This window comes from Fonsecaea multimorphosa (assembly GCF_000836435.1).
Source record: "Fonsecaea multimorphosa CBS 102226 unplaced genomic scaffold supercont1.4, whole genome shotgun sequence".
In the NCBI taxonomy this organism is placed as follows: Eukaryota; Fungi; Ascomycota; class Eurotiomycetes; order Chaetothyriales; family Herpotrichiellaceae; genus Fonsecaea; species Fonsecaea multimorphosa.
The window spans coordinates 47,788-71,350 of NW_015971638.1; the positions used below are offsets into that span (position 1 = coordinate 47,788).

The 23,563-nt window shown below is 53.1% G+C and overlaps 9 protein-coding genes across 9 annotated transcripts; 6 read left to right on the forward strand and 3 right to left on the reverse strand.

The window, feature by feature from the left end:
- Window positions 1-274: 274 nt before the first annotated feature.
- Z520_02643 (uncharacterized protein) lies at window positions 275-2,757 on the forward strand (the record flags this gene model as incomplete). Its single annotated transcript, XM_016773156.1, has 16 exons — window positions 275-358; window positions 434-444; window positions 497-524; window positions 580-684; window positions 743-858; window positions 909-916; window positions 968-1,101; window positions 1,161-1,353; window positions 1,425-1,460; window positions 1,519-1,589; window positions 1,643-1,697; window positions 1,766-1,788; window positions 1,846-1,929; window positions 1,984-2,239; window positions 2,301-2,659; window positions 2,713-2,757. 16 exons carry the CDS (start codon window positions 275-277, stop codon window positions 2,755-2,757), a joined length of 1,608 nt encoding a protein of 535 aa, XP_016635213.1.
- A 979-nt stretch (window positions 2,758-3,736) lies between these two features.
- On the forward strand, window positions 3,737-5,975 carry Z520_02644 (uncharacterized protein; the record flags this gene model as incomplete). The annotated part of the gene is made up of 7 exons (XM_016773157.1): window positions 3,737-4,128; window positions 4,182-4,325; window positions 4,384-5,004; window positions 5,066-5,085; window positions 5,137-5,183; window positions 5,236-5,566; window positions 5,635-5,975. The coding sequence occupies 7 exons, from the start codon at window positions 3,737-3,739 to the stop codon at window positions 5,973-5,975; spliced, it is 1,896 nt and encodes a 631-aa protein (XP_016635214.1).
- A 498-nt stretch (window positions 5,976-6,473) lies between these two features.
- Z520_02645 (uncharacterized protein) lies at window positions 6,474-8,304 on the forward strand (the record flags this gene model as incomplete). The annotated part of the gene is made up of 6 exons (XM_016773158.1): window positions 6,474-6,749; window positions 6,870-7,042; window positions 7,162-7,240; window positions 7,395-7,558; window positions 7,691-7,969; window positions 8,127-8,304. 6 exons carry the CDS (start codon window positions 6,474-6,476, stop codon window positions 8,302-8,304), a joined length of 1,149 nt encoding a protein of 382 aa, XP_016635215.1.
- Window positions 8,305-8,540: 236 nt separating this feature from the next.
- On the reverse strand, window positions 8,541-10,487 carry Z520_02646 (uncharacterized protein; the record flags this gene model as incomplete). Its single annotated transcript, XM_016773159.1, has 1 exon — window positions 8,541-10,487. One exon carries the CDS (start codon window positions 10,485-10,487, stop codon window positions 8,541-8,543), a length of 1,947 nt encoding a protein of 648 aa, XP_016635216.1.
- A 1,307-nt stretch (window positions 10,488-11,794) lies between these two features.
- Z520_02647 (uncharacterized protein) lies at window positions 11,795-13,667 on the reverse strand (the record flags this gene model as incomplete). Its single annotated transcript, XM_016773160.1, has 2 exons — window positions 11,795-13,608; window positions 13,664-13,667. The coding sequence occupies 2 exons, from the start codon at window positions 13,665-13,667 to the stop codon at window positions 11,795-11,797; spliced, it is 1,818 nt and encodes a 605-aa protein (XP_016635217.1).
- Window positions 13,668-15,503: 1,836 nt separating this feature from the next.
- Window positions 15,504-17,493, forward strand: Z520_02648 (uncharacterized protein; the record flags this gene model as incomplete). The annotated part of the gene is made up of 3 exons (XM_016773161.1): window positions 15,504-15,636; window positions 15,683-15,862; window positions 15,908-17,493. The coding sequence occupies 3 exons, from the start codon at window positions 15,504-15,506 to the stop codon at window positions 17,491-17,493; spliced, it is 1,899 nt and encodes a 632-aa protein (XP_016635218.1).
- A 602-nt stretch (window positions 17,494-18,095) lies between these two features.
- Window positions 18,096-19,251, forward strand: Z520_02649 (uncharacterized protein; the record flags this gene model as incomplete). Its single annotated transcript, XM_016773162.1, has 2 exons — window positions 18,096-18,482; window positions 18,535-19,251. 2 exons carry the CDS (start codon window positions 18,096-18,098, stop codon window positions 19,249-19,251), a joined length of 1,104 nt encoding a protein of 367 aa, XP_016635219.1.
- A 430-nt stretch (window positions 19,252-19,681) lies between these two features.
- On the forward strand, window positions 19,682-21,736 carry Z520_02650 (uncharacterized protein; the record flags this gene model as incomplete). Its single annotated transcript, XM_016773163.1, has 1 exon — window positions 19,682-21,736. One exon carries the CDS (start codon window positions 19,682-19,684, stop codon window positions 21,734-21,736), a length of 2,055 nt encoding a protein of 684 aa, XP_016635220.1.
- A 533-nt stretch (window positions 21,737-22,269) lies between these two features.
- On the reverse strand, window positions 22,270-23,160 carry Z520_02651 (uncharacterized protein; the record flags this gene model as incomplete). Its single annotated transcript, XM_016773164.1, has 1 exon — window positions 22,270-23,160. One exon carries the CDS (start codon window positions 23,158-23,160, stop codon window positions 22,270-22,272), a length of 891 nt encoding a protein of 296 aa, XP_016635221.1.
- Window positions 23,161-23,563: the final 403 nt, after the last annotated feature.

Sequence of the window (23,563 nt, forward strand, 5' to 3'; positions counted from 1 at the left end):
GAAAGGTGCTTTCGACTAGGACTTATAGCATATTAACCCCTTGGCTACTGGCGCACATCACTGGGGCTCTCTGCAGAAGATATTGCAACGGATTAAGCAGTTTGCAACCCCCAGTCACGGATCCAAGATTCTGCATACACCGATCGCGAGAATTACAATGGCAGCCGACGAGGTGAGCATTTTGGGGACCAGTCTTTACTGCAACAAGAGAAAAATTCTGATGTACTCTCAACTATGAGTTCAGCCCAAGCTTTCCTTCGGAAAGGAACCCAATATGGCCGCTGTGGATGAGCCCACGAGCGCGGAAATAGGGACGTTGACTGATGCCAAAGTGAACGGTCTCCATAGGCAGCTAAAGGTACGTTACTGATCTCTCCTGTACCCCTACGGCATGATACTGGTGTCACTGACTCTGCGCTTGCGGATCCCATAGCCTCGTCACATGTGTGTGTAAAGATATCGATCTTTGCCGCTCCAGCATGACTTACCTTCTTAGGCAAATGATCGCAATAGGCGGTGTCATTGTAAGTATTGCTGGCTGTATGGTCTTCTGTGGCCATTTACCGACAATATCTACAGGGTACTGGATTGTTTCTTGGGACTGGAAACAACTTGGCGAATGGTGGCCCTGCAGGACTGTTGATCGCATACTGCCTCATGGCCTCGCTGTTATTCTCGGTTATGGTATGTCTCAACGACCCCCTGCTCCTGGGTCATTCGACGCTGACTCCTGTCCTTGCAGGTTGCTTTGGGAGAGATGGTGTCCAAGTTTCCCATTCCTGGTGGCCAGTTTGCGCTGGCAAGCCGGTTCGTCGCACCTGAGCTGGGCTTTGCGATGGGCTGGCTCTATTGGTATAAGTACGGCCACTCCCTGAGAACTCTCTATATGACATGCTCATTGTTTACAGCTATATTAGTGGGTGAAGGCACACTCCTTACACTTGCCTGTGCGACTGACCGTAGGAAGTCGTTCTACCCGCCGAGATTTCTGCAGCTGCTGTCATCATCTCATACTGGACGCCTGCCGGCCAACCAGACTCGACCTGTACGACTGGAATCTGCAACAACGCGTTGTGGGTTGGGCTTATGCTCATCGTGGTGGTTAGTTTCACTATTCCTGTTGTCTTTAGGGCCTTGGGTTCTAACGATCCGTGTGTCAGTGGGCCATCAACTTTGCAGGAACCCGTGTCTTTGGTGAACTCGAGTTTTGGTTTGCTTCTATCAAAGTCATCACCATTTTGGGGTTGATCATTGCTGGCATCGTCATCACCTCTGGCGGTGGCCCGAACCACGAGTCAATTGGTTTTCGATATTGGCATGAGACGGGCGGGTTTGTTCAGTATGCTGGCATCCGTAAGTCTCGATCAATGAAGACAACACTGAAATATTCTCTTGCTCAAGCTATTGACATTCGGAAAATACAGCCGGCGCAGAGGGACGGTTCTTGGGCTTCTTTAGCGGTGCGTTGTCTATCAAGGCCATCCTGCCAACCTCCACATGCTAACAAAATACACATAGTGCTGATAAGCGCCGCGTTTGCCTTTATTGGCACAGAAATCACTGCCATCGCTGCTGCGGAGACGGCAAACGTGGGTTTCTCATATGTATCCATGGTGTGGAGAGTCCTGCTCACATCTTCAAGCCTCAACGCTCGGTTCCTCGCGCGATCAAGGGTGTCTGGATTCGTCTTTGCCTTTGTGAGTCGTTCTTTGTGTCTACCTGAACTGACCCGTAAAATAAATCCAAATACTGATAACTACAATAGTCTACATCATCAGTGCTTTCATGGTGAGTTCCGTTACAAAAATGATCTGCCAGGATGCATTGATACTCATTTCTCCGCAGATTGGTTTGCTTGTTTCTCCTACCGATCCTTCACTAAACCTGTCCTCGACTGCCGCCAAGAGTCCTTTCGTCATTGCCATGAAGGTATTCACTCTTTCACAACGGCCCCTGAATGCGAAGCTCATCCCCGTGTTACAGAATGCCGGCATAAGTGCCCTTCCATCTGTGGTAAATGCTGCCCTTCTCACCAGCGCGTGGTCTGCTGGGGTTGCCGACCTTTTTGTGTCGTCTCGCACATTGTACGGCCTTTATTCTCGTGGCCACGCCTTCAAAATCCTCGGAAAGACCCGTCAAGATGGCTTACCGTGGGTCGCCGTCGTTGTTGGCGCCGCCTTCTCTTTACTGTCGTTCATGGCAGCTAGCAAGGGCAAAGCAGGAACTGCATTCGGATATTGTACGCTCAAACCCCCAGATCCCACGTTGGCCATGTTTTGACATGTATCCTCACTCTGCAGTCGCGAATATGACGGCAATCTGTGGTATCATTTCATGGTCTGGAATTCTTTGGACCAGCATTCGTTGGCACAAGGGCCTGAAAGTCAACGGCTTCGACCGCAAGTCTCTACCCTATCGTGCACCGCTTCAGCCTTACCTCAGCTATTATGGTCTGGCCGTGTGTGTTATTGTCCTCATTTTCGGTGGTTTTGGCTCGTTCATCCACAAGTTCGACACGTCCTCGTTCATCACCACGTACTTTCCAATCCCGTTCTTTGCCGTGTTGCTCTTCGGCTACAAGTTCTTCCAAAGGAGCGAGATGGTGAAGTATGAGGATTTTGACTTGGTCACTGGTGCATCAGAAGACGTCAGCAATATAGTGAGTTTCGCTGCCGGATTGAGGCGTACCGATGCTGACACAGTGTGCCGCAGTTCGAGCACGAGACTCTTTGGCAGAAAATCAGAGACAGCGCATGAGTTGAAGTTATGGAAGGATTATCCAGAGATCGTGCCGCATATTGTCAGAGGGTTTGAGGTGATGCTGGGACCGTAGAGGCAGTCATTTGGAAGCCCCAGACAAGGGCCAGGAGCTGAGAGAAACTGGACCTGTCTTCCCATCCGTCCATGGGGCGCCTTTTTCTTGGAAATGAAGTTAGGGGCTCCTTTTAAGTAAATCTTTAACCAAATGCTTAAAGCTTCAAGTAAGGTCTTAACTAACTTTTACCTTCTAGGTATGCTTACCCAGTCCTGAGAAAGAGGGGTTAATTGGTTGGAAGGGGGAGATACCACGACCATGAAGATCAAATTAGACTTGCTGCTGGTCCCCACCACTGCGATAAGGGGCAATGGCTACGATAACACTCCCTTTGTACTGCCCATAATGCACCTGGATTACAATCTGAGCAGACACCACATCTTCTTTTCATCCCAGAGCCATTTTCTGCATAATAGAATGCCTCCCAGCTCCCTCTTTCGGATTGCAGTGCCACTCTTGCCTAGCTGACTATGTCTGGGAGTCGCAACTCAGAAGAACCACCACCAGCCAAGACCCGTCGCATTGCCCGGGCATGCTTGCAGGTAATAGGTCAAAATCGTGAAATCCTCCTTTTCTACCAGAACGAGCTCTAATCATGGATATCGATTGCCCAGTGCCGTGCGCGGAAGCAGCGATGCTTGCCCGCCGAGGAACATCCCAGCTTGGGTGCCGCCTGCAAGCGATGCAAGCACCAGGATGTCTCATGCTCCTTTCAGACCGAACAGCAGGATCCGCCAATTTCCTTTCAAGGGTCTAATGCTGATGTCAGTCTGCTTGCCAGTATCCAAGCTCGGTATCAACCCTCACAGTTGTTCTCTCACGCTGAGCTCCGGATTTACTGATTATGGGGTAAAAGCTTGAACAATCACGAGCACCGCTTGGCAGATCTGGAGGCGCGGAGTCCTCCTCTCCAGCAGGATGATGGCTTTCAGCTTCACGCTCTTAGTCCTCAGTCAGTCATCAACCCCATGTATTGAAGCTCGATATCTGACGTATATCAGACCGTCTACGATCAGTAGTCAAGACGACTACAACGGTGCGGAGCCTAGAAACGATGATCAAAGGACGTCCGTCGACCATAGTTCGCGGGATGACAATCAGAGAATTCTCAACATGAACGCTGTCGATCTAGGCCCACCTATATCTACGCTTCGAAGCCTTGGAGCCATGTACGGAAATCACAATCCTCGAGAGTCCACCAACAATGCCCGGACCATTGGGATAAGCATGGAGCCAACGACACACCGTTGGCCACTGGATCCCATCCTCAATGGTGTCTTGACGATGGCTGAAGCCTGCCGAGCGATCAACATGTGAGGGATGTTTGTGCGCCGCATTTGACGTTGATTGACATGATCTTGCTTAGATTCTTCAATCACTGCCACCCAATGGCACCAGTACTAAGCGAAGGCCTGCGATCTGAGGCGGAACTGTTGAGATCGGGCAGACCATTGTTGTTCCTGGCTCTCTGCTCGATAGGAACTCGATTCTGGCTCCCTGATCATGCCTTGTAGGTCAGCGGGTGCTTTCTCGGACTCACTCGCGCTGATCAAGGATAGTCCACGAAGGTGGCCAACATTGCACCCTAGATGCTCCGAGCTGGCTGTCCTTCTTGACAAAGCTGTATCACGACTGCTGCTACGCCCCACGCCCCGCGATGTCCATCTAGACTCGGTGGTCGTCCTTCTCCTATATGCTCAATGGATGCCGTACAGCAGGCAAGCATACCAAGACCGGAACGATCAAGACCAGGAAAGGAGATCCAAGCGTCCGTCGAGTCGCTACAATGATATCAGCGCTTGGGCCGTGCTTGGGCTGGCTGCCAGGTACGCGACAATGCTTAACCTGGCAAAAGATGCCATTGCCCCTTTCAAGAGACCTCAATCGGTCGCAACTCAAGAAGACATGGCGCGGCTGAGGATTTGGTACAACCTCTTGACGTGTGATTGGAACTTGATGCTGTCTTCTGCCCTTCCCGCCACCCTTGACCCTACCGAAGGGGTCAGTATCGCGCGGACTTTTGGTAGGCAGCCTACGGGGCAGCAGCCCAATGATCTGCGGTATGCAGCCTTGGTGGAGCTCGTCGGCATCTCACACAGTGCTCTCGAGACCAACAAGGAGTTTTCAGCTCGCCGGTTGAACGCTGCTGGGCTTCGAAAATTCAACGTGGCTTGCGATGACTGGGAAAGGTATGTTGCCCTCATAAATCCGCGCTTTGATGGTAGCTAGCTTTTCACACCTTCTCAACAGGCATTGGAGTCCGATTCTTCGTATGAATCACCACTCCCTGGTGTTGATAGGACCACCCTAACGACCTGCAGGATATACCCACTTCCAGCATGTTCATCTGCCGTTCACTTCGCTACGGGTAATTGCTCCATATTCAATTCTCTATGCAGCCGACTAATCTTGAACATCAGTGGTGCCGGCTCGCGCTCAACAGTGCTGTTTTAGGTCCTTATCTGGCCTCAATCATTGAAGGGGATACACAGCCATCACATGTTTGGATTCTGGAAGCCCTGGAGACTAGTCTCACGGCAGCCATGCAGATAATATTCTGCGTGTCAACACTCGGTCATGATCACGTATGGGGAATCGATTCGCAAGACGCGTGCACAGTTCCTACGGACCGCTTCGCTGTTGACCAGACCACGCTTGAGCGTCTTTGCTACGCCGTGGACTCTACATGGGTCTCGTACACGTTTGCTGTAACTTTTCTGGCGTTTTGCTATGTGAAAGGGCTTGTCGACGGTAGACATATTGCTTTTCCTTTCTCAACAGACGCTCCACAAACTCTGGCTGACTTTGCCCGTGAACAGACGAGCTGCGGCTGCGGCCCCTTATATCTGCAAGCTCACCTCAACATGTGGCCCCGCGGTCACCCCGATCAATATCACTTCTTGCACGTTTCCTACGATTGGCCCTCGATCTGTTCGACGCGGTGTGCCAAGTTTCCACCTTCCGACTAGCACAAGAGCTCCAAGCTGTCGTCAAAGACTGCGTCCTGCTTCTGTTGACCGAGGACAGCGAAGATCGCACCCGTGGTCAAGAGGTCGACACGACGGGCATGCAGTCTTTATTCGACCAAATGATGGACCCCGGGTTTGATTGGCCAGTACTCGCAGAAGACTGGGATGTTACCAGGACACCTTTGACCTGAGGGTAGTCGTTGAGTTCATTGAGGGTCACTTACAGAGTTTGGGTGTCGTAAATGATTGCAACAAGTGTATCTTCATTGGACGACGATCTAGAACGTGGCAATGTTCCTCTTGGCGGCGAGGAAGGGAAGCAGAATTTGCGCTTCTTGAGATTACACAGATTGGTACCACGAGCCGTTTCTATGACCAATGTGTTGGTCCCGAAGAGAAACAAGAGAAGGGGTTGTACAAGCATTCCGCTACAACGTCGGCCCCAAGCCGATGCCTTGTCGGCTCAGTATCGGGCCTTCCGACTGCGACGGACTCGCCCGCTTCACCAATGACGTTCCACTATGCATCTACAGTGACGCGCTGTGAGGTAGCGGACCTGATGGTGAACGAGCCTTGGTGCATCGCGGACATCGATATCTTCACAGGAGGCTCGAAGACAGGATTCTTCCTCAGATTGGAAACTCCATTGCTACCTACTCTACGCATCGTACTGTACGGCCGCTTCCACCATGCCTATCACCATTCACAGCCTACCTCGAGTATACACACATACAACCCCTGTAACAGACTCACACTTGAAGCTCCGTCTGCGAGGCAACGAAGACCAAAGTCAACGAGAAGATCACGCTGCTGTCACCGCTCTCAAATCTATCAAGAGGGGAGCACTCACAGTCACGCCGGTGCTGAGCCATCCCACCGTGGGCTCTGAACGCTGTGGACGCTTTGGAGCGGAGGTTGAAGGCGTCGACTGGACTCAACCAGTACCCAAAGAAGTGGTCGAACAGGTAAAACAAGAAAAGCCCCTTTCCTCTGCTGTCTCACTGCTGCTTTCAACCCTTCCTTTGCTTGTTCTTCATCCCTCATTGTCTTCAAATATTGAAGGACGGTATTGACGAACTCTTCAGCTGAAAGACTTGCAAGACGAATACGCCGTGCTGATCTTTCGCAGAACGGGTCTCGACAACGTTCGGCATGTCGCTTTCTCACAGCAACTTGGACAGAGGCTGGAGATTAATCCCTTCTTTTATGGTCGCGAACAGGACCGAATAGGAGATCCTTTTCTATGGGATGTCAGCAAGTATATATCACTTTTCCAACTTTTCTAATCTTGAGCGCATAATAATAGGCTCACAAATGTGCTGCTGCTGCTGCTGCCCCAGCTTTCTTCGAGGCTGACTTGAATTATCAAAACTGCAGCATCAATCGGGATGGGACTCTGGTAAAACCAAACTCTCGCAGGTGGCATCATAGTCTCGGCAATGCACTTTGGCATACGGTAAGTGGATGTTGTCCTTTTTGGTGAAATGAGAAATAGATGGAGTCGAACCATTCCCCACAGAGCAGCCATCTGTGCAGTGTCTGAGCGCGTTCTGGTTGTGGGGATGAGCTTAATGTTCATGTTGATGATAAGAATAATAATGTCGAGATAGGACTCCTCATACCATCAAGAACGCTCGAAATACTCCCTTCTCTTGTCGCACGGAGAGCCAGTTCGAGGCGGGTCCTGGACACACTTTGCAGACACGCGGCAGGCATATGAAGATCTCCCGCACTCGATAAAGGACATGCTAGAGGACCTGGTGGTGGAGCACGAGTATGACTTTCCCTCGATCTTCTTGTCCTTTTTTCTAATTTTTGGGCGCTGCGACTTTTGCGGAGCCTACCAAAGCAAAGCCGCAATACATCCATGATGACCATATGGCTGATCCTTTCGTTGATACACAAGTCTCTGGCATTCGCGGCTCCTAGGGTCCCCGACAACGTTCAAGGAACCTCTACCGCATGAACGGGCCGCCAAACCCCCAGCGTACCACAAGCTTGTCCAGCGCGCCCCTGGAGGACGAAAGACACTCTTCCTCGCCGCCCACGCCAAACTCATCCTGGGGTGGTCATTCGAAGAAAGCCAAAAGCTCATTTGGGATCTGATTGAGTGGTGCACGCAGCCCAAGTACGTGTTCAGCATGGAATGGCTGGACGGCGGCGATATGGTGTGGTGGGATAACCGGTGCGTAGCCTTTTGGGTATTGTTTGAGGATTGCCTGCCCCCTTTCCACCTTCTTTACCTTTCCCTTCGATGCTTTCAATGAGCGTGGATTGCGAAACACTCGCTCGCAATGCCACTCCAATGGACAGAACAGAAGCAGCTGACGCAAGGGCTACAGACAGTCTATGCACCGTGCTAATCCATACACGGAGAGCATGACAGCCCGAGACGTGCGTAGGGCTACCGTTATAGACGACGGGCCTTTGGCTTGGGGCGTCACCGGGAGCGAGAGGATTGTCGCAGAGCAGCATGCGAAGGAATTCGGAGCGCGACAATGGGACCTTGCACTCGAGTAGGGAACTGGAGGAGGAGATGTCAGTCTCTCTCACGCTAGGCATGACATCTGGGTCCCATGAGTAGTCAATTTCCGTTACATCAGGACCTATAAAATGTTTGAGCGGATCTCACCGTCTCTTTCTGTATCTGGTTCTTCAAATAACCGTGGGCCATGCATTGCAATATATAAACTGTATCTCAATTTTCCTTTCCTTTCCTTTCCTTTTTCTTTTCTTCTAAAATCCCGAGCATAGACCTACCCCAACGCCTCCCCCGCCCTCTGAAACACAACCTTGAACTTCTCGGGCACGTCGAACTTGCCCATCCGCACATCGACAAAGTGCAAGCCGCGGCCCTCGCAGAAGTTCTCGTCGGCGAGCAACGCGTCGAGATCCCGCCAGGTGGAGATCTCGTAGTTGCGCACGGGATAGTCGTCCTCTTTCGCCTGCCCGTCTCCGACCACGGAGAGCTGCGCCTCACTCGCGCCAAACGCGCGGGCCAACTCCCCGTACCGCCAGGGTGCCAGGTCGTTGTAGTCGGCGTGCATGCCGTGGATGAGGCGCTCGTAGGCGTAGCCGGCGTTGTTGATCAGGAAGATGGTCGCGGGGATGCGGTGCCGGATGAAGGTGCCCAGTTCCTGCACCGTGGCTTGCAGGCCGCCGTCGCCGTCGAGGAGGATGGTTCGTCCTTCACCACCACCACCACTGTCTTTTGTTTCTTCTTTTGATGGTGACGGTGATGGTGCTGCCTTATGTTGATGACGTCGTTGTCGCCGTAGTTCTTGCCGCGCCAAACTCACCCCCATGGTCAGCGGCAGCATATGGCCGATCGAGAACCACTGGCCCGAGGCGATGGTCTGGGCTCCCTGGGGCAGGACCAGGTCTCGCCCTCCCAAAATCGGCGTCGCGTTGCCCAGGACCACCATGTCGTAGGGGCGTAGGTACGCGCTGAGTCGGAGGTAGAAAGACGTCTGGTCGATCGGGGCGTCGAGGTCGATGATGCTTTTGCCCACCCCTGGCGAGATAAATGCAGGGGCCTGGATGGTGCGGAAGTTCCCCAGAGACGCCACTGCATCGGGTGCCGCGGCCACGGCTGAACGATCAATCTGCTGCGTCAGCCGGGCGAGGAATCGTGGGAGATCGATCGACTCCGTATCCCTCGTTGTCTCCGTCCCCGTGGCGCCGTTGGTCGTGGTATGTCGAGTCCGGTTGTGGATGGCATTCTTAGCCAACGTGACCGTCCGCGCCGGGTCCGGCACCACCTTCCACGACAGCGTCTGCGTGTCAGAGAACATGGGCCCAAAGGCAATCACCAGATCCGCGCCTTGCACGTACGGCATTGTGTCGATCTGGCCGACGGGGCCCGAGTGCACGCCGTAGTAGTTGGGGAGCGCATGCTCGACCATGCCGTTGCCGGAGGGCATGCACAGGGTCGGGATCCCCGACGCGCGCACGAAGGCGTTGATCTCGCTCCGCAGCTGCCGCACGCCACCGCCGCTGTCGACCAGAAGGAGGGGCTGTTTGGCGGTGTAGATTCTCTGCAACAGATCGTCGACGAGTCTCTTCTCGCGGTGCTCGTCGCCATCAATCGACCCCGACCCTGACCCCGAACCTTTCGACGTCGAGTCCAGCAACGGCTCCTCCAACCTCCCCCCATCGACCTCCTTCCCCACCATATCCGCCGGTAGCTCGATATATGCGGGTCTGCTCTCCCTCAACGCCGTGGCAATGGCGTGATCAATGTCCTGCGGCACTGTGTCTTGATTCACAAGATTGGCCTGCGCGACCGTGACGTGGCGCGCGATCTCGGCAAACACCCTCGGCCGCCCGTCCCCGAGCGTGTGGTGGACATTCGCCCGCAAATCCTGCAGACGGCGCTGCGGCGTGCCCACGATCGACACCACGGGCACATGCTCGCTGAAGCTGCCCGCGACGGCGTTGAGGCAACTTAGCTCGCCGACCCCGTACGTCGTCAGCAGCGCCCCCAATCCACGTACCCGCGCGTACCCGTCCGCCGCGTAGCCCGCGTTCAGCTCGTTACACGTGCCCACCCACTTCACCCCCGCGGGTCCCAGGTGGTCCAGCGCCTTGAGCGTGAAATCACCCGGCACCCCGTGGATGGCGTGCACGCCTTGCTGGCGCAGGCGGGTGAAGAGGTACGTCGCTACGGTGGTGGTACGACCACCACCGGGTCTTGATACCATCGAATGGGAAGTCGGCTGTCCTTTGTATTTGTTGGTTTCTGTTAGCGCTTTGATTGCACGTACGAGGTATATCCTGATTGATTAGGTTGCACTGCGCTTTTTTCATGGCCCTCTCGACACAAAAGGCTCAAGTAATAAAAGGTGAGGTCGCGACTAAGCCGCGGTCGGGAAAGCAGCACATAAGAGGTATTACGCTACGCATTACCCCGATGTGGAGAGTTTTCTGAGGCCCACCAAAAATGGCGATATAAGGGCCCAATGGTCACGCTCATGTCTGATAACGTCAACCGTAAGCCCTCGACTGGAGAGGGGAGTGTCATTATGCTACCGAGAGTAAGCGGGTTCCCATCATGGCGGGGCGCGTGTCTCAGCCTCACATCTGACAAGGCTGGGAGGCCCCTTTTCTATAGCAAGAATGAGACTAAACAGATAGTCGCATAGCGGAGGATAAGCAGGATTATACGCATGGATGATCTTCACTTCGATGCAAAACACGTCGTTTCCAAGTCGTTTCTATTTCTATTTCTCGAGACTTGAACTTACGAACCTGGAGTATTAGATCTACCTTCCTTCCGGGATACACCCTCCCACTTAGAGTGATAAACCTCATTCGAGGCTGCTGGCACGCAAGTCAAGACTTGTGTTGCCGCAACGTATTCCACCGGGGTCTCAGTATTGTAGCTCCTTTCCCTCTGTCTTCAATGGCCCTCTTCACAACATGCGGGCCACGTACTCTCCAGCATGGAACACATCCCGCGAGCCCCAACACCCCATCCATAATCTTCGGACGGACTTCCCTAGGCGCGGAAAGAGGCTGAAGCGTCTATGCATGCCTTGTTCTGTGCGGGATTGGAGATAGTCCGCGGGTGGCTACAGCGTAGTCACTTTACTGACATATTGCTGGTGTTTGTTTGTGGAATTGCGCATCGGACTCATGGTGATGACTTCTGGAGCCGGGTGAATACGTGATCGGGGTTTGCCCCTGGATAAGCATGAAGTCGCTGACATGTGGTCGAGCCTGCGTATCAGAAAAATGTCGTCCGCGATAGCCGGCTGATGTCGCGACTGCCGCTAACAGAAGTAGCGACTGAATAAGTGGAGGGCTCATACGGCTTGTTGAGCTGGAATTTTGATCCACGTTCCAAGATTGAGGCATTTGGCCGAGGAAGTTGGTTAAAAAGCAGTATTAGCTCGCTTTTCAGACATAAACCACCAAGGTTCGTCGATATCCTAGGCCGAATTGACGTCAAATAGCAGGCTCGCAAGCACGACCGAGGCAAATTCGAATAGCGTAACATAGAAAACAATCATGAGCCGCTCGGGCAGTCGCTGAGGCCAGGGGCGGTGGGATAGAACCAGGCGGCGACTGCAATGATAATGTACAAGGTCATCAGCAAGATACCCTCAAGGTAATGCGACTTGCCATCGCTGATCAAGTAGTTGACAAGGAGAACTGCCACGAACAAGACGGCGATCTGGAAGCCATCAAAGAACAAGGTCATGTCGTCTTTACCCATAATCCAGCCCAACACAACCACGAATGGAAGCACGAGAAGTGCAATTTGCATGCTGGAGCCAACAGCGACACCAATGGCCAAATCCATCTTGTCTTTAACAGCCACAGTGACCGCAGTCGCGTGTTCCGCAGCATTGCCAACAATGGGAAGCAAAATGAGACCGACAAAGTTCTTGGAAATGCCGCCGCCGCAGGTGATGGAGTTGATCGAATCAACCAAGTACTCAGCGTTCAGGGCGACGAGGACAGTGGAGATCGCCAACGTCAGCATAGCAACCCAAATGGAGAGTTGGGGCTGCTCGGGCTCATCGTCTTCCGGCTCCGGCGTCTCAGTACCTGCTCCCTTTTTCGAGCGGAGCTTGTCGGGAATGACTGCATCCTTGAACTTTGTACCTACATCCCGTGTCTCATTCTTCGCGCTGGGGGCGTTGTAAATTGCGGCGTGACTTTTGAGTTGGAAAAAGAGGTAGCAGGCATAGACAATCAGGAGAAGGATGGCCGTGCCTCTGCTCAGTTGCGCCACACCAGGTTTGGCGTTCTCGGTAGTGGCAGTTTCGGTGTTGCTGGTGTTGTTTCCGGTCCGAGCCCACTGCTCGAATGCGGTGGGAATAATCAGACTGCTGACTGCCAAGAAGAGCAGACTGGAAGCAGTTTGAGCGACTGTGATGTTGAAGGCCTGCTCCATGCGGTTGACGCCGCCGAAGAAAAAACACATGCCCATAACCAGTAGAAGATTGGAGAGCATACTGCCAATCAAGGAAGTTTGGACAATCAAGACCTGATCTTTTGCCAGAGCGATAATGGACACAATCAACTCGACCGCGTTACCAAAGGAAGCATTGAGCAAACCACCAAGAACTTCACCGGTTCTCAGAGCAATCTCCTCAGTGGCATAACTCAACATGGCTGCCAAGGGGATGATGGCGATGAAGTTGATGACAAAAACTGCGACCGGATTGACATGGGCGTAGTAGACCGCAATGCCGACAGGCGAGGCAATCAGGAGAATATTGATCCAGGAATTGAAGACGGTTGCTCGAATTTGGCTCCACGCGGTAAACGTTGGTTTGTCTTTGCCGTTGTTGTCATCCTTGCTTTCCTTGGACTCGCGGCTGAAGAGTGCCTTGAGACCGTGTTTCTCTACGCTTTTGTCACCAAGGCCACGGTTCCGCATTGAAGCCCCTTCATCTGTTTGACTGGGTTTGTTATATGTGGCAGTATCGCTGCTCATCCCGTCTTCATTGGGCCCATTCTGGAACTCGTCATTGACTGGACTGAGCGAGCGTGGCAACTCGACCTCATCGCCAGGTGCGTATGGCTTTGGAGTCGACCTGGCATTTGGTGTGGTTGCAGCATGTTTCACGGACGGATTTGCACCGAGCTCTTCACCTCTTTCTCTTGATGAGGATTGCCGATAATTATTTGGATCGTCTGTTCTGGTAGCGGTCAGGGGCGAGCCATTGCCGTCGCCGTTCTCAACGCGACGGAGAGTATTGGACCTCGAATTGGATTTCCACTTCGCAAACGGATTCTTGATGGGCAAGTTTGTGTCGTCGTTAGGGTCAGCGTACCACGCGGAAGCTTTTGCCTGATGGCGAAGCTTGTCTGCGCTTTGGTCAGGATGCAACGCACAGGAAGCCGTTGGTGCAGTGTTACTCACGCATTGTTCAGAACCCTAACCTCAAACCACTCTATGATGGAATATCTCAGTTGTCTCGAAATGGCGACACTTGTACAGTTCAAGAGGCCATTGGATGTCTAGAAGACAGTGGTATGGCGAGTAAGAGGTTTAGGGTAGATGGTGCAGAAGTTGGGATGTATGAGAAGGTCCTTCCAGATATGTGGCAGACTGTTACTCGCTGCACAGCCCCGTTCGACAGCGGAAACAAACCAGCGGTGATGGCGTGACGGTGAAGTGAAGGTGAAGGATGATGATGCAAAAACAGGGAATCGGGCAGACACAACAGCACCGGACCAGTCATGAAAGGGAGGAATGAGAGGAATGAGAGAATGGCTTCTTGGCAAGACGGAAGAGAGATTGATTAAATTCCTCGGACTCATCTAGCTAGAGTAACTAATTAGGTAGAGAATATCGGTAAACGAAAAGCAAACGCGGAAGCGCGCTCTGCGTGTGAAAGTGTTTCCCTTTGTCTGGCTTGAAACCAGGGGCTGAATGCTCCATACTACGGATAGGCATCAGTATTTGGCGATGGTGGCGCCGCGGGAATGAAATCATGACCGGGAGGCAGATGCTGAAGCTGCGGATTCCCACCTGATTCCCAATGAGTTGTCCCCAGTTGGCGCCAATTCCCCTGGTCGCCTCCCAGCGCTCATGCACAATGACGGGGAATATCCAAACAGAATCTAAACAAACCCAGCCTAATTTGTTGGCCCCTGCCCTGTTCAGCTGCAACCCCTGGTCTCTCAGGCTGTCTAAGCCACACCGGCTCCACCACTTTGGTTAAACCCGAGCCTATTGCAGCGGCTGATCACTACCCCCTGGACTTCTACTCAGGCGTCTCTGGTTTCTTGGCGCGTCTATCCAGCGCCGATCCCAGCGTCATTGTGTTCTTGCCCATCAAGTTGTGTTCGTAGGGATCGAGGGATGTAGGAGCATCAAGGATTGGGGTCAATCCCATGGCATTCCTCCTTTGGGCTCAATTTGCGAGGCTACAATCCCGGCGGACAGGGTGCAGGTGAGATGTAAGATTCCTCCTGGATTTTTCTGCCCACAGCTTCAAGGCCCGAGCTATACCTCCTGCTCGTCTTGAAGCCTTGGCTTCTCCGTCGGCGGCCTGGGCGCAATTCAGCTGTGATTGCTTGGGCGTTCTTGGGCGTTCTTGGACACGCTTGGGGCATCTTGGTTAAGCTTGAATCAACGGGCTTGTCTCCTCATTTACGAGGTTTTGCCAGCTGCACCAAGGACCATTTTTACCATGTCAAGCAAGAGGAGCTGAATGCGGTGCGAAGCCGAGGCAGAAGCCTCGTAACAATCAGCCACAGTGCACCGCCACATCTCTTTTCGCCTTGCTCAATGCCATTCTCTTTGCTCAGCCTGCGAAGGTGCCTGACATTACAGAGACCTGATCAAATCCTCTTCAGGCACCACTTACGGTCGCAGTCACGTCCAGGGGTTTCCCAACCCACCCAATTCACCGCCAATTGCATGCTATTATTGATTGGTGAGCTTCTCCCACGTGGTTGAAAGGCTTATCACGTGACCTCACGTGAGCTAGATTGTCACAAAACTAGGGGCACGACAATCTCAAATCATCCCACACCAGCGCCCAAATACTCACTTGACTGTGCCCACGAAGAGCACATTTACGCGTAGCTTACGCTGCTTGCGACTGATTTCTGACGTCGCCCGCGTGAACAGGACGATATGCCACATTCACGATACTATGTTCGAGTGGGTTTTTGTGAGGTTTTGTCTCCAGCCACAGATGTCGTGGCTCGATCAGATTTGCCCTAGGTGACCTCGATTGATCTGTTGTCGTATGGCTCGCTTTGCAGCATCTCGTACAGTTAGCGCGGGTCCGCCTCTGACTGTTTCGAGCTTTCTGAGTTCTGTCACCGAGACCTGGGAAAAGCAAGGGCTGGGATGGGACCCGAGGAGACCTGTGCCAATAGGTTTGCTCCAGCACCTTGTTCGTCGACTCTATTCTGATTCATCCAGGGGTATGTGTCAGTGGAGGCCCCGACTCTATGGCGTTGGCATACTTGCTCAACCTACTTGGCGCAGTGCGTGGGAAGCACAAGGTCTGGGTCCAGCCATTCGCCTTCATTGTCAACCACAATGCTCGCAGAGAGAGCACCGAGGAAGCAAACTACGTCCACTGCCAGTTACGCCGGCTTGGTATGTCTCTCCATATCTGAACAAAACCGTGCTTATGGCTCGAAGGTGTCGAAAGCAAGATACTCGAGATCCAATGGCCTAATGCCAATGACCCAGCGAATACCACCGATTTCGAGTTGAAGGCTCGGCGAGCTCGGTATCGGTTGATTGCAGACGCAGCGATCGAAAGAAAGATCAACCACCTTTTTCTGGGGCATCATCAGGACGACCAGATCGAGACGATCCTAATGCGTCTAGTGCGGAACGCTGGAACCTCGTTTCTTGGGTTACAAGGAATGTCAGACCACAGCACGATACCGTGTTGCGAAGACATTAGGGGTGCAAACGAAGTGGAAAAATACCAGAAATTTGCGCAGTGGCTGCATCCTGTCCGAAGTCAAGGGGATCGCGAAACGGTCAGCTCGAGTGCCGTCAACCATGGGAAAGCCGTGACGCCTTCGGTTCCAGGCGGCTTACGAATACACCGCCCACTTCTGCCGTTTACAAAATCTGAGATCGTCGTCTTCTGCAATAAGAACCAAGTTCCCTATGTCCAGGATAAGACAAACTATGATCCTACATTGACATTACGGAATGCTGTGCGGTATATGAGAAGCAATTACGTCTTGCCAAAAGCCTTGCAGGGATCCTCCATCCTCGCACTTCAACAGTCGTCCTGTCGTGCCGTGAATTCTCTTGCCGCACGAGGGGAACAGGTTCTTCAAGAGCTCAGAGTGCTTCTCTTCGATCTCCGGTCTGGCCGCATGACTGTACGAGTATCGTCTGCTTTTGTCTCTCTCTGCGAGTCCGATCCCGAAGCTGGAGCATATGCATTGGCGAGGCTGACAAGTGTGGTGAGTCCGCAGTCGAGAGATGACGAGCCAACTCTTGTACCTCGGCATAACCTGAGGCAGTTCTTGGACAAGAGTCGGTCTCAGTTCCGAGAGTGGATGACCGTACAGCAGGTCTTACTCGAGAAAGCGGAGACTGGACTGAATGCGAATAAACAGCTGGACGCGTCCAGCCTCCAAATCGAACGACAGAGCGATTCCAGCAGGGGCTCGCCGGATGAAGAAGGAACTGTCTGGACGCTGTCGCGTCCACCAATGCGTGTGTCAGAAGTTACGCTCACAACGAGGGGCTTCTCAGTTGGTGCGCACAAAGAACAGGCCGGGGATGGGGATGCGAGTCTAACTGCCCGCGTAAATCTCGCGGACAACCGCAGCCAGGCAGGGCTTTGGTCGGAGTGGATTCTTTGGGATCATCGATATTGGATCCGTGTGCGAACAAAAAATGCCAAAGCGCTTTCCCGAGTTCGTGTTCGCACTTATTCCGAGTCTGATGTACAAAGGGTGTATGCAAGGCTCCAGAATAGGAGCTCAGAGCTCCAGTCCCTTCTGGCGGAAGCTGCCCCTGGCAAGTTGAGGTATACCCTTCCAGTGCTGACGGTAGACGAACATGTTTCGGTTTTTCCGACATTGAACGTCACTGTGGATGAGGAGGATTCAATGGATGTCAAATCCAGGCTGACCGACCCCCCAATCCTAGAATGGGAAGTCTGCTACAAGGTCATTGATCAGTCATTTATCAACAAGCATCGGGAAAGAATTGAGTGGCGGAATGCACAGGTGGCAACGCCGCAATTGAGCTAGTTCCTCTATGCGAAGTCCCGGAGAACGAGCGGTGAAGGGCAGATCGAATGAAACCGAAAGGACCGATGACAATGAGGGATTCTCAATCGAACACGTCCATTCCCTCTTGCTGGGAAACATCGACACGAATACTATCAGTTGAACAAGATGCCTGACATTTGATTGTTGGGCAGTGCCATCACGGAAATACCCCAAAAGATGACCCCAGGAATTGCTGAACAGTGATCCGGTGGAAGTTGACTGCGAAACTGATGCAGGGTGCCCTCCTAGGCAATGCGTGTTAGCGAAGCTGAGTCGACACAATGTATTCCGTGCTGGAGTCTGGGCTGCTGACATGATATCCGAGCGAACGCCGAATGATGGTATCTGTTGCTACCGGAAATCTGCAACATGATTGATGGGTATTTGTACGATCACATTTGATCTTCCCCACACGGGGTCCTAAAGCGTCGTCATGGCATTCCAGCAAACGCGGAGAGGAGGTGGAGATAGGCGCCTCGGCCTTTAGGCGAAGTCCATATAAATATCGAATTCGCCGCCGTTGAGCCGGGCCGAGCATCGCTTCAGTCCCAACTCGTCTACAAACAGTATCAAACATCACGATGGCAGCACAAGTGACTCCCGAAGCACTGACTGCGCCAACACAAACATTTGACAATGCTCCACCGTTCCCAGAGGATGTTCCGACCGCACCTCTTCTACGCCTGTCTCTGGCTAAACTCCTCGAACGGGATCCTGAAGAGGTCATTCGTTTCGTGCGAGCCTGCGAGGACCTCGGATTCTTCTATTTAGACTTAAGTGGCCCAGGAGACTCTCTGCTTGCCGATGCAGACCAGCTTTTCAAAGTCGGCGTGGAGTTGTTTGAGCTCCCACTGGACGAGAAAAAGAAGTACGATTTCCAGCAAAAGAAGTCGTACTTTGGCTACAAAGGTTTTGGTGCCAACGTGGTTGACCGGGATGGTAATCTCGATCGCAACGAGTTCTACAATGTGAGTGTACTGGCAGACTGGTGAATGCTAGCAAGGTCCTGACGATATGCAGGTGTCCAAAGATGATATGTTTGGGCTCATGGATCCGCTCCCCGCTCCGGAAGTCCTCGATTCACAACGGCCCCTTCTGAAGTCGTTCATGTCATCAGCTCACAGCATTGTTACACTAGTCCTGGGATTGCTTAACGACCACCTTAAACTACCACCCAACACTTTGCAAGACATGCACCGCCTCGTCGAGGGCCATTCAGGAGATCAAATCCGCTTCATCAAAGCTCCGCCACAGCCCATGGACGACCGGCGAACAGCTCTGGGTGAGCATACCGACTTCGGAAGTGTGACGGTCCTCTTCAATCGTTTGGGTGGTCTGCAGGTCCTTCCGCCTGGACGCGACGCACAATGGTGCTATGTCAAACCCCTCCCAAATCACGCCATTATCAACCTGGGCGATGCAATGGTGAAGTTCACAAACGGTCTTCTTAGATCTAACATACATCGCGTGGTTTCCCCGCCGGGCGAGCAGGCAAACCACACCAGATACTCCCTGGTATACTTCAACCGACCGGAGAATGATGTGATGCTGAAGCGGTTGGAGGGAAGCGAGATGATTCCTCCATTAGAGAAGGACGCGGTTGAAGAGCAGATCAACAGCAAAGATTGGATCATAAGAAGAGCACTGGGACACCGGATTGAACTGTTCGGCAAGGATGCCTCGAATTTTGACAAGATCCAAGGAACTGAAAAGATCAGCCAGCGTGCTTACCTGTAGAGGTTGCCCAGGTTGTGACATGACAGACTCGGAGTCATTGCCTATTTGTAGAAGAAGCCACATGGCTCAATGATTCATCTCCATAACATTCACCTGACTCAACTGTCGAAAGTGTCTCAGGTCCAAAAGGCTGCAGGAGAAGAATAATAATGAATATTAGGGACGGTACCTAGCTACCTCGGAAATGGCGCGCCTCAACCCCAAAGAGGCTAGCCTTCCTGCGCACATTGTGAAATTTCGATGATTTTTTCCTGTCAATGTTGCAATTGTTACAATTGTTCACCACCGACTGCGTTGGGCCAAAAGCCTGGTCTCTCGAACTCCAATATTCTTGCCATCCATACTTACCATCTATTTGTATTGGCTCGTCCACCTCCCCTCGTCCCATGTGTCGAAGGAACATCCCTCTTCTGCATCTGCCTATCCGGCCATGTTAGCCCCGCCACCTCAGGCCCGTCGGCCTGTTCTACCGACCAGCATCTCGACTCCCTCGCTCCCTTCAAAAACCATGAGACCTCAACCCATGCAACGGAGATCAACCCTGAAGCGATCAATCGATGAAACCAGCTTCATGGAGACGCCTTCAAGTCCCTCCAAACGTTCTCGCGTGACATTTGATTCCGACGTCGAGATCGTGTCCGCAGACGAGGACGAGGACGTGGACCCCCTGGTCGTCAAAGAACAAGTACGGAGAGCAATTGAAAGACATCGATTTAGAGAAGACGAGGCATACGAACGTGTGAAGGGTTATTTCAGTGCCCCGCCGGACAAGCCAAACGCACCGTCCACAAAGGTGCTCAAGTTTCACCTTCAGGCTGTCCTGGCTAACATTACGTCCCTGGACAAAGACTGCAGCGGTCTGGTCGATGCAGTGCTGAACAGTGAATGGGTGGGACGAGATGAACAGTATTATGCGATTTTTGTCAGATTCCTAAATAATCTGGCGGCTGCGCAACGTGGCTATCAGCGCAAGATCATGTCGATCCTCGTAGAGCTTCTGGGACCGCAAAAAACACGACGGATCGAAAGCTCAACCCCTGTCAGACAAGGAAAGATCCATCGACGAGTTCTGCAAGCCATTCAACACATCACCGTCAATGTTCCTTCCTCGCCCGCCGCTCTTGCCGATCGAGTCGCTTCCCGCCTCCAGTTTGACTTCCAAAAGGCAGACGAGCGCATGACCTACATCCGAAACTTCATGGAGATGATCAAATATGTGCCCGAGCTCACTTCGGAAATCCTCACATGTGTCTTGCGAGAACTTATCAAGCTTGACGTCTCAGTTCAGGTTGACCTTGACGAAGAAGAGGAGGATGTCGAAGACGATTTGCTCAGCCACATGTCCTCGTCGCAGACACTGGTTGCGCGCTCGTCTCAGGACATGCTTGCTGGCGGGCCTGATGATCAAAGTGATGATATCAGCACCAGCGACGAATCTGAGATGGACGAAGATGAAGATACTGATCCCGCCAAAGCTCGTCGACGCAAACTGAAGGAGGATATCAAGCAGGTCGACCTGATCATGGACATTATGTTCCAATATTACGCCAAACTCACCACTTCAGCCGCACTCCAGACCCGCGACAATGCTGTTGAGCAGCTTATCTCTCAATTCCACACCCACATTCTTCCGACGTACCGGGCCCGTCATCCGCAATTCTTGGTCTTCCACTTCGCCCAAGCAGACCCCATCATCGTCGATCGCTTCGTCACATCTTGTGTCGCTGTTCTTGTTGACAAGAAACAGCCACACCTCCTCCGGCACAGCGCTGCTGCCTATTTTTCCGGCTTCGTCGGCCGTGGTGCTCATGTCTCCCCCCAGGTGGTGCATGATTGCTTGGACTTGCTCTGCGACCATCTGACCATTTTGCGCAAATCGTACGAGCCAACGTGCCGTGGTCCGGACTTGAAACGCTACGGCGATTTCTATGCCGCCTTCCAAGCAATTTTGTACATTTTCTGCTTCCGCTGGCGTGACATCGCCTCCGCCAATTCTGACGACGAATCCGACTTCGACGTCGACGAGGATGAAGTTGAGACGTACCACTTCGCCGAGTCGCTCCGCGAGTCACTTCGAGAGGCGATCTATTCCCCCCTCAATCCCTTGCGCGTCTGCACCCCAGTCATCGTCGAGCAGTTCGCCAAGCTGACACACGCGCTACAATTATTCTATGTCTATCCGAAATTGGAGGAGAATAGACACGTGCGAGTTACCGGTCACTGGCGCGGCGTGTCTGACTTGACCATCAGCAATCCAGATCGGGACTTGAGTTGGGTCGGAGACAATGGAATGCTGGAGGGATATTTTCCGTACGACCCATACCACTTGCCCATCAGCAAGCATTGGATTGAGGGAGACTATGTGGAGTGGAAAGGGATCCCAGGAGAGGAGGCCGAGGACACGGATTCTGAGGATGATGGAGGTATGGATGTTGGAGGAGTGGACGAGGATGATGATCTTGGTCACGAGTCAGACGATGAATGATTGTTTTACGGACTAGTTCTGTCATGGCGTGGAAAAGGCACCGAGCTCCTACGGCGCCACGAGAAATCACCGGGTTTCCTAGGGAATGGCATTCTAATGTGGTGTTTGGGATGTTGCGTTCAAGCGTGCTTTCAAGACAAGTCTTTGCATACACAAAAGTCGGGGGATATCTAGGATGAATTACGAAATGCTGGCTGGATGCATAGATTCTTGCGTGGCCTCGAAGAAATGTTCTCTAGAAATGACTGGTTATGAGTTGGCCAGGCCTTGATTCACCGTGATAAATCAGAAACAAAGGGTTCTTGTCCTAAGAATTCGTTTGGGATCCGGGTTCTCAAAAAAAGCAAGCTCTCTTTGTGCTAATTGCTGGAGAGATTTATCCCTGATACAGCCATATCGTGGGGATGCAATGGCACCAACCATGCTCCGTCGCAGTATGGTAAAGCGGGAAAATAGGCCCCCCTGACTCGTCTCCTTGGACGGGACTGTTCAACACACGTTTCGCGATGATGTGATATGTCATGATAGGCGGCTCAGACACCGCCTCTCCTAAACCAGGCCTCCAAGCCAGTCTTCCACGCGCAGAACTCACCTTCGACCTGCGCGGCGATCTCCAGCGTGCCGGGCTCCAGCCCGAACGTCTCGGTATCCACGTCGGCCTCGTCCATCTGGGCCTTGAAATCTGCGTGCTCATCATGGCTGGTGTGGCGCTGGAACCTCAAGCCGTCGACATCCCCCCAGACGACGTGGCGGCTCTGTCGGGGGTTGCTCTCGGTGAGTTTGATGGCGCGGACCTTGTCCATGCCCAGGGGCCGGACGTAGGCGCGGACCTTGTCGAGGGCGTCGACCATGGCCTCGGAGCGACATTTGGAGAAAAGTTTCTTTCTGGTGTGGTCGTCGAGCGTCCATTTCAGGGATTGCACCGACGCCGCGGGCGTCTTGGAGACCTGCGCCAGCAGCAGGCCGAGCGGGTCGAAGGGGGCGCGGAACTCGGCCTCGATCTCCACGCTCGCTTGGTACTGCGGCGCGTCGCGGGACAGGATCGAGGAGCCGGGCTTCTGCCACGAGTAGCTGCGGAAGGTGGTCACGGAGAGGTCGACGACGGCCGGCTCATACTCCATGTCGTCGCCGGTGGGCGATGACGCGTTGACGGTCGGAACCGGGTCTGCTTGCACTTGAGCGAGCGGTCTGAGCGTGGCCAGGACGTCGTCGGCGGTCCTGCGCACTTCATCCGCCACCTTGTCCTGCCTGGGCCCTTCGGCGTAGATGTGGAGGGACACGACGGCCCGGTTGGCCGGCACGGTGATGCTCGATTGCCCGTCGAGGTGGATCGAGATGGGCTTGGGCGCCGAGAGGTACGAGGGGATGCCGAGAACGCAGAGCACCGTGATGATGGACTGTTTGAGCCAGGACGAGGCGATCATGGTTCCAACAAACTGAGCCGTGGTGAGAAGCATGGGAAAAGGTTCAAGGTCTATTTTTGACTGGATCCCAGCGCCCGTTTTGCGAAGTCCTATAGATATGTAGGTACCTCGCATGTGTGATTCGAGCCAGGTGGTCTCTTTCCTGTTCAACGCATAGAGCTGGCGTTTCCTTACCTCAGCCTAGCCTCCATTATACTTTGTAATTCATCGACTCTGCAGGTCCCGAGACGTTATAGGTGGCTTCTTCAGATGTCCAGGCAGTCGGCGAAAAGGCCAAGGTGGTGGCACCGATGCCTCGCGAATCGTGACGCATCCTGCCACATGTGGAAAGATGTTGTTCCATGTCCCGGGCATCCGAGATTTGCTCTGTTTGCCAGGTTTGCTCTATTTGCCAGGTTTGCTC